Genomic DNA, 8,659 nt, shown 5'->3' with positions numbered 1-8,659 from the left:
CCACCTTACAGCCTGGTTATATCAATGTTAACAATAAAAACATGTCCACTATCGTCCATCCTCTGTCTCAGCTCTGTGTTTGCTTCAGTATAATCTCCAAATCAGGGCAGTGTTGGTATTGTGGTTCGGGCGTCTCTGCCCATGTAGACTGTGGGAGTGTGTTCAGGCTGCTGGAAGGAAAGGTGATGACTGATGTATCACTGAAGACGTCAATCAGACGAGAAGGACAGGGCAGCTGTCTCTCCTCACACAAATCCACAGCCTCACTGATGTAGCTGTAGTCCCGCTTGAACTCTCTCTCGATCGTCCTGTGAGAGAAACAGACAGCAAACGTCACCTCACATCTCCACTCGCTTTAACATCATTTCCATCATGTATTTCTTGTACAAACCTCTCCCTTATGCCACTGAAGCTGTTTCCAATCATTATCACCAGAGGCAGACACTGTGCACTCCAGTTCTTCCACAACAGGTTGTTGTACAGGGCTTTCCCACAATGCATCAGGTAAAAGAGCGTGGGCTTTGTCGCGAGACGCTTCCCCTCCTGCACAACACAGTGAGACAAGATGCTGTTGTTTATGCATTGATGTAACACCTATCAAACAGCCCGTAAGTAATGAAAATCAACTTGCAGCACCCTGACACTTACTTGTGAGTGTAATTATGATATAACCATGTAATGTCTGCATAATCTACTCCCCTATTCTCTATGAATTCATTTTCATACATCTTGAGATTGAATTAATGAACAATAATGGCTGCCAGACAGAAACTCGTACTTCGAAGTTTGTGAATCCTTTGAGAATTGTCACAATTTCTGCATAAGTATGACCTAAAACATCATCAGATCAAGACCCCTAATTAAACAAATGAAGAAAAGCTAATTACACTTGGTCATTTATTTTTTTTGAGAAACATGATCCAGTGTTACATATCTGTGACTCACTAAAACTCTGTGAACCTTTGCACAGTTTTTGATGGGTTGTTGTCTTGCTGCATGACTCACTTTCTCTTGAGATTAAGTTCACAGACAGATTTCCCAACATTTTCCATTAGAATTGGTTGGTATAATTTAGAATTAATTGTTCCATCCATCCAAGGTCCAAATCTTGCTGGAAAGTAGTGTTTTCCTTTCTCCAAGCATAGCAATCATATTACACCAAAAAGTTCTATTTTGGTCTCATATGCCCACAAAATATTTTTTTCTAATAGTCCTGTGGCTAGTCCACATGATCTTTAGAAAACTGCAGAGAGGAAGCAATGTTCTTGTGTGGAGAGCAGCAGCTTCCCTCCTTGCTGCACCCTGGGTTCCTCTGTGATCTTTCAGATTGTTACATGCCTCGCTCTTGCACTGATCTTTGTTGGTTGACTCCTCCTAGTGAGGGTAACAGTTGTCTTGACCATCCTCAGTTTGTACACAGTGTGTCTGACTGTCGATCTGACTGTGAACTGGTGTAGCTCAAACTCTTTTTGTATCCTTCTTCAGCCTGATTAGCAGCAACTCTTTTTTTTAGGTCTTCAGAAATCCGCTTTGATTGTAATACTGATGCACTGTGAAGATCAGACTTTGATAAATCCCTGTTCTTTAAATAAAACATGGTGTTTGCTCCCATCTGATTGAAAAGACTTGACTCGAATTTCACCTTCAATGTTTTTGCTAATCCTAAAGGTTCCCATACTTTCCCACTCCCAGATACACAATAATGGATCATTGTTCTCAAGAGATAAAAGATTGTGTATCACATTCTGGTCTCTTTTATTCATTTGGGATCTCTTTTTTCTACTTTTAGAAACTGGGTGAAAATGTTTTAGGTCACATTAATGCAGAAATAAAGAGAATAATAAAGTGCTCATACATTTTCAAGCACCACTGCATAGTTTGATGTGACAAATGGTTGCAACTTGGCAGAATGTGAAATATTTGAAATGTGTTTTAACTGACACTGCTCCTAAGAATGGTTCCCCACACAGTGCACGTAATAGCAGTGTTTCCACAGGATGAAAAACAACAACTGACCTCATTTTCTGTGAGCACAGTCAGACCCAGCTCTCTCAGAACATCCCTCTCTGCTGAGGAGAATGCAGGATCATAAACAGAGCAGTCCTTCAATGGAATCTAAAGGGAAATGAACAGTGAGATACAGAATTTGTCATGAACAGGGGCTAGTGCTTGTTATCTCCACCAACCTGTCCAGCATCCAGCAGCAGCAGCAACATAGCCAGCTGGTATCGAGCTGCGACACATGAGGAGAAGGAGCCGAGGCCGTAACACACACACTCCAGATGCTGACATGATCTGCCTCCTTTGTCCGTCTCCAGCTGCTCCTCGGTGTCCTTGTTGTCTGGAGGTGTTGAGACGGATGCTGCCACCAACAGCTGCTCTGAGGACAAGAACCTTCACAGTCACCAAGCTGCAAGCAAAAGCATTCTTCAACCAACCTACATGTCTGGTGGTACCTCTACCTGTCTCAACACACTCACCTTTCCACTCCTGCCAAAACTCCTCACATCTCAACTCAGATCTGCAGAGGCAACATATAAAAGCAGGATTATAGGTTTTTGTTTTGTTTGTTTACAAGCCTGGGGTAAAAGTGCGTATTCACTGAGGTGTCTTACACTGTGTCTCTGATCCGTTTGACAGTTTTCCCGATATCCAGCTGTTCCTGGCAGCATGTTGAAGCTGAAGACACTTGGAGTGACTTTGATTTCCTCGCTGCACCTTTTCGTCGCCGAGCCACCTGCCACTGCTCTCCGGTGTCCGACATTTATCCTGACTCACCGGTTCCATGTACACCAGTCCTGAAAATACTTGTTTTAATACCGAGGTTACGTTGTCATTAAAGTGATGTTTGCCGTTGGCCAGGCTGCAACACGTGGGACTATTTTGAGTGTGACACATGTTCCCTCTTCCGGTGTTACGCCAAAACTCGTACGCTGCAAAATTTAATTCTCGAGTAGCCTTTGTTTTTTGTTTTTTTAAAAAAGCACATTTACTGTGGAAAAATCATAGACGGTATATATATATACAATCTACAAAAATGTACAGCCATCTTGTGTAGTCGGTTCATATTTGTAGTTTCAGATAACAACATAATCGTTTATTTATGGGGAACGAGCTTTTTTTTTTTTTTTTTTTTAAATGCATTTAAATATTGTTTTGCCATACGAACTGCCATGAATCAAAACTAAAACTGTTTTCTACTACACCTTGCTTTTGGTCTGTAAAACACTCGGTTCACAAACCTTCATTAAAAAAAAGAATACAAAAGCAGTGAACTTTTGGGCCGCCGTAGATGCGCAAATCAGCACGAAGTTCTTCAGGTACAAAATTTAGCACAACACCAGCACAACCCGGAAGTACTTGTGTGTTCGCATGTCAAACGAAACAGCATTAGCTGGATTATTTCTCATTACTGCCTCAGAAGAAAGTATGTATATGTAATCTCCGGGTAGGGGGATACATTACACTTCAGGTATGTTAGAGAATATAGCTTTTTTCATTGTTTCCCAGCACAAAAATTTTTCATGTAAAGCGCGAAAATGATGATATATAACTTGCTAACGTTAGCTGTTGCTAGTAAATGTTAGCCTACGTTGCGTAGCCTAACTAGCCAGCTATTTGAGATGATGGTGTTCATGTTTATAACATATGTATATAATATATATTTTTCTCTCAGATCATATTAATGCATCGCTTGTTAAACCTAATTGTTGTTGACTTCATATCGGGGCAAGCTGCAGCTACAGACTACATTAAATAAACAGAACCTGCTGAAAATAACGTTAGTTTCACCAAATAACCTCCTTTTTTTTCTGTCCCGAGCTTTCCGCCACAACTTTAGGATTTTATCAACAGACTGAGTTCTCTCAGTTGCCACGGAGATAGATGCAGCTTGTCATTGGCAGTTTTTCTGCTCCTTAAACCGTCCTTTGTTTCTTTTAACGTCCAGAGATGTCCATGTCCCACCTGTACGGGCGGAGAGATGAGGAGGAGGAAGGGGTGGAGATTGAGAGCTTCGAGGTGACAGACTGGGACTTGGCCAACGAGTTTAACCCGGACCGCCGCAGACACAGGCAGACCAAGGAGCAGGCCACCTACGGCATCTGGGCTGACAGAGACTCAGACGAGGATGAGAGGCCGAGCTTTGGTGGCAAGAAGTAAGGCAGGGGTTTGTTTTTGTTGGTGCTCCATCTTAACTTTACCAGTTAGTAATGGAATGAGGTAATTGAAGGGCTGAAAAACTTACCAAGATTAGTCAATGTCGATAGTTATTGATCATTTTAAATGACATGTTTAATACAAACCTTGAGAAAAAAACACCTTATTAAAATGTATCCGCTTTAGCCCATTAATTAAGGTACACAAGTACTGATTTTAATGTTAACACAACCACAAAAAACACATGAGCACATGCATTTACACATATAAAAGATCTGATTATAATTGGCCAGTAATGAGACATGTGTCTAGGGCCAGTACATATTGCTGTTGTGTAATCACCCAGGAATAGTAAACTCATGAAAAATAATAAATTGTTGTGTTTTTTTTGCCAGATCTAAAGACTACACTGCCCCAGTGAGTTTTGTGAGTGCTGGACTGCGTAAGACTGCAGCTGAGGAGAAACAGCAGCAAAAAGGAGAAGGAGACTCTGATGACTCTGATGAAGATGCCCCTGCAGCACCTCCCCCTCCTCGCAGCACTGCACCCAAAAAACTCCAGATGGTAAATTTTGTTGCGGATGCATTTTTTTGCTCATTGTTATCTGTAATAGAAAAAATATACAAACAGTGATATGACTTGTTAAAAATGCGTTGTTTTGACAGGGCACTTTCCGTGGGAATCAGTCGCAGAGGTTTGCGGGTGGCATACAGTCTGGGCAGGGTATTGGTAACTGGGAGAAGCACACAAAGGGAATTGGACAGAAACTTCTGCAGAAAATGGGCTACCAACCAGGAAAAGGCCTGGGAAAGAATGCTCAAGGTGGGTAATGCTGAGGACGGCATGTTATTGGGATGTTTTGTGACTTTGTGTTTATTTCAGAAGCACCAGAGTAGACTTGATCTAATCAAATATGACACTATCCCATTGCTGCAGGTATTGTAAACCCTATTGAAGCGAAGGTTCGCAAAGGAAAGGGAGCAGTCGGTGCTTATGGCAACGAACGAACCCAACAGAGTCTCCAGGACTTTCCTGTGGTTGACTCAGAAGAAGAGGAGGAAAAGGTAAAGTGTTGAGACAACATTGTATTTGCCCTTTGCCCCCCACTTTTGTTGTTGATTTTATAGCAGAAATTGTGAAGTCATTATTTTCGACATAATTCTTCATTTCTGTCTATATAGGAGTTTCAGAAGGAGCTCGGTCAGTGGCGAAAGGATCCTGCAGGGCCTGCAGGAAAGAAGAAACCAAAGTACTCCTACAGAACTGCAGATGAACTGAAGGCTAAAGGCAAAGTGGCAGGACGGAGCACAGCAGCGTCTGCTGGAGAGCTAGCACAAGTCAAGGTGTGTTCAAGTCTTTGATAGAGCTGTTAACTCTTCTTTGCTCCTGTCTCAAAGAAATGTTATAAGGACACTATGGAATGGCTGTAATGGTGTAATAGGCTTTGGGAGCTTAAATTGTTATACTTTGGTTAATTCTACTCAATACAAAGCTCTGCGAATGAAATTGTTATAACGATATAAGCTCATAGATTGCTGCCATTTTTGTTTGTAAAAGTAACTAACTTCATTTCTCTTTCTGTATTCAGGTAATCGATATGACTGGAAGAGAGCAAAAGGTATATTACAGCTACAGTCAGATGTCCAACAAGCACAGTGTTCCTGATGAAGGTCCACCAAGTATGTCCACTCGGGATCAGAAGGGGTCTGGCTTTGCTCTCCCTGAGCTCGAACATAACCTGCAGCTACTGATAGACCTTACAGAACAGGACATATTACAGGTAGAAGGACCCACAAATTTCCTTCAAATATTTTTATGTGCATTTCAGTGTACCACTCTGTTACTTCTACTACTTACTAGCATGCTTTCTTTTATTCTTATTACCCCTTTTGTAGTCTGCCAGACGTCTGCAGCATGAAAAAGATGTAGTTGTGTCTCTGAGCCATGAGTCACGAGCGTTGCAGAACAGACTGGATGCAGAGCAAGATTCCATCCAGAGAATGGAAGCTGTGCTGGCACTGGTGGAGCGTTTTCCTTCAGCGGAGGCGGCACCAGGGGAAGGACCCTCCCTGCAGGTCATATACAGTGAACACACAGACTAGCTGCTGTTAACAGGCTGTTTCAGTTTGTTAGTTCCTGCTGTTTTCATGTCCACATAGGTTATTTTGGGTGCTCTGCTTCTCTTTGTTCAGGAGTGTGCTCGGATCTTTGAGACATTACAAACTGATTATTACGAAGAATACAAGACAATGGGATTGGCAGACCTGGCTGTAGCTGTTGTTCATCCGTTACTTAAAGAGAAGCTTTGTTCCTGGGACCCTCTGAAGGTACGCTTTTGCAGTCATTTCTTTTGATAGAAATCATTATGTATTGAAATCATTAATATTTAAGCCACCACGACTACACTCAACTGTTGTCTGACCATTACAGGACAGCTCCTATTGTCTGGAAGACATCGGCCAGTGGAGAGCAATCCTTGAATCTCGAGACCTCCTCTCCAGTGGCCCAGATTCAAATATGGATCCTTACCACAGGTTATTTTAAACCCACAAATGTATCTTAATCTGTGCTCATGTATTCATTCATTCATATTCCACTAGCTAGTAGTTACAGACTGTTTTTATGAAATGTGTTGGTAAAACCTATGCTCTGTCTTTTTATCTCCAGACTGTTATGGGAAGTGTGGATCCCAGTGATGCGGACTTGTGTATCAGGCTGGCAGCCTCGCATGGTCGGGCCAATGGTGGACTGTGTAGAAGTGTGGGCTCCTCTTCTGCCTCTGTGGATCCTGGATCACATATTGGAGCAGCTGATCTTACCCCGACTACAGCGAGAGGCAAGAAACACACAGTTAGATGAAGAGAAAATCACACGTTGGAGTATTTTACATAACTTACTTGTGGAAAACAGTTGGTTTTATACTTTCATTAACAACAATAGCATAGTTCTTAACATGTTAACCTTGTACTTTCTTTCCTGTTTGATAGGTGGATAACTGGAACCCCTTGACCGACACAGTGCCTATCCACTCCTGGGTCCACCCGTGGCTGCCTTTGCTCCAAACACGTCTCGAGCCTCTTTACCCTCCAATTAGGAGCAAACTGTCCAACGCCTTGCAGCGGTGGCATCCCAGCGATGCCTCAGCCCGCCTCATCCTGCAGCCGTGGAAAGACGTTTTCACACCAGGTGCATGGGAGGCTTTCATGGTGAAAAACATCATCCCTAAACTGGGTACGTGTCCATCAGTGACGGCCTTATATATGTGCACAGCCAAGGATGAAAATGTGCTTCCCTACAGTCTCTCTCGACCTTTTCCCATCACTTTTGCCCGCTGATTTTTCTTCAAGTCTTCACTCCTGTTTGTTTCCACAGCTTTGTGTCTGGAGGAGCTGGTCATCAACCCTCACCAGCAGCAGATGGAGCCATTTTACTGGGTGATGGACTGGGAGGGCATGTTGTCCCCTTCCAGCCTTGTGTCCCTGCTAGACAAAAACTTTTTTACAAAGTGGCTGCAGGTCAGTGCGTGTACTTACACAGTAGTAGTCCAACTGGTTATTGTACACATTTAATTTGATTAGATAGTTATAATCTTTTGTGTCTGGCTGTGTTTTGTCGATAATAGGTCCTGTGTTCATGGCTGAGCAACAGTCCCAACTATGAGGAAATCACAAAGTGGTACCTCGGCTGGAAGAGCAAGTTCAGTGACGTCTTGTTGGCACAGCCCCTTATTAAAGAGAAATTCAATGAAGCATTGGACATCATGAACCGTGCAGTGTCTTCGGGCATGGGTTGGTACCACACACAGCCTGGCCATACATAGTGGACACAAGAATATTATAACGCAACCTGGGTTTGCAAATATGATAATAAAGCAACTGAATAAGTTTTCTCTCTACTGTAACAAACCATACTGTAACACTTTTTTATGTCCATAGGTGGATATATGCAGCCTGGTGCAAGAGAGAACATCGCATATCTGACACAGACAGAGAGACGGAAGGACTTCCAGTATGAAGCGATGCAGGAGCGCAGGGATGCTGAGAGCGTGGCTCACAGGGGCATCAGCGCTGGCGTGCCAACCAACTTTAAAGATCTTATCCAGACCAAGGCAGAGGAGAACAACATTGTCTTCATGCCCTTAGTGGCCAAACGGCATGAGGGGAAACAGCTGTACACGTTTGGCCGTATTGTAATCTATATAGACAGAGGGGTTGTGTTTGTGCAGGGAGAGAAGACCTGGGTGCCCACATCTCTGCAGAGTCTCATAGATATGGCAAAGTAAGCATGGAAACATTAAGTCCTGCCAAGTGTAAAAAGACAAAAAGTTGAGGAAATGTTTGTTTTTTTGTAACTACAGTATACTGAATATTTGTCATAGATCTGTTTGTAAAATTTTAAACTGTCAGAACTGTGAATAATAAACATTTTTTGAATGTATGTGGCGTGCTTTGTTTTATAAGAGCTGAATGTAAATACAAGTTGTTTTACTTATACAATGTAA

The 8,659-nt window shown here is 42.6% G+C and overlaps 2 protein-coding genes across 2 annotated transcripts; one reads left to right on the top strand and one right to left on the bottom strand.

Moving 5' to 3' along the window:
* Positions 1–6: 6 nt before the first annotated feature.
* Positions 7–2,897, bottom strand: srrd (SRR1 domain containing). Its single transcript, XM_008282009.1, has 6 exons — positions 2,616–2,897; positions 2,481–2,521; positions 2,187–2,380; positions 2,017–2,115; positions 392–543; positions 7–308 (listed from the first exon to the last, which is right to left on the bottom strand). The coding sequence occupies exons 1-6, from the start codon at positions 2,762–2,764 to the stop codon at positions 68–70; spliced, it is 876 nt and encodes a 291-aa protein (XP_008280231.1). The 5' UTR covers positions 2,765–2,897; the 3' UTR covers positions 7–67.
* A 465-nt stretch (positions 2,898–3,362) lies between these two features.
* On the top strand, positions 3,363–8,595 carry tfip11 (tuftelin interacting protein 11). The gene is made up of 15 exons (XM_008282010.1): positions 3,363–3,472; positions 3,950–4,157; positions 4,554–4,722; positions 4,824–4,980; positions 5,095–5,222; positions 5,340–5,501; positions 5,747–5,938; positions 6,054–6,233; positions 6,351–6,485; positions 6,589–6,692; positions 6,826–6,994; positions 7,146–7,389; positions 7,531–7,673; positions 7,781–7,946; positions 8,094–8,595. The coding sequence occupies exons 2-15, from the start codon at positions 3,952–3,954 to the stop codon at positions 8,438–8,440; spliced, it is 2,502 nt and encodes an 833-aa protein (XP_008280232.1). The 5' UTR covers positions 3,363–3,472; positions 3,950–3,951; the 3' UTR covers positions 8,441–8,595.
* Positions 8,596–8,659: the final 64 nt, after the last annotated feature.

The sequence above is a fragment of the Stegastes partitus genome, unplaced genomic scaffold, assembly GCF_000690725.1.
Source record: "Stegastes partitus isolate 25-593 unplaced genomic scaffold, Stegastes_partitus-1.0.2 Scaffold255, whole genome shotgun sequence".
In the NCBI taxonomy this organism is placed as follows: Eukaryota; Metazoa; Chordata; class Actinopteri; family Pomacentridae; genus Stegastes; species Stegastes partitus.
Note: the sequence above shows the minus strand (reverse complement) of the source record. Positions and strands in the feature narration are given on the sequence as shown.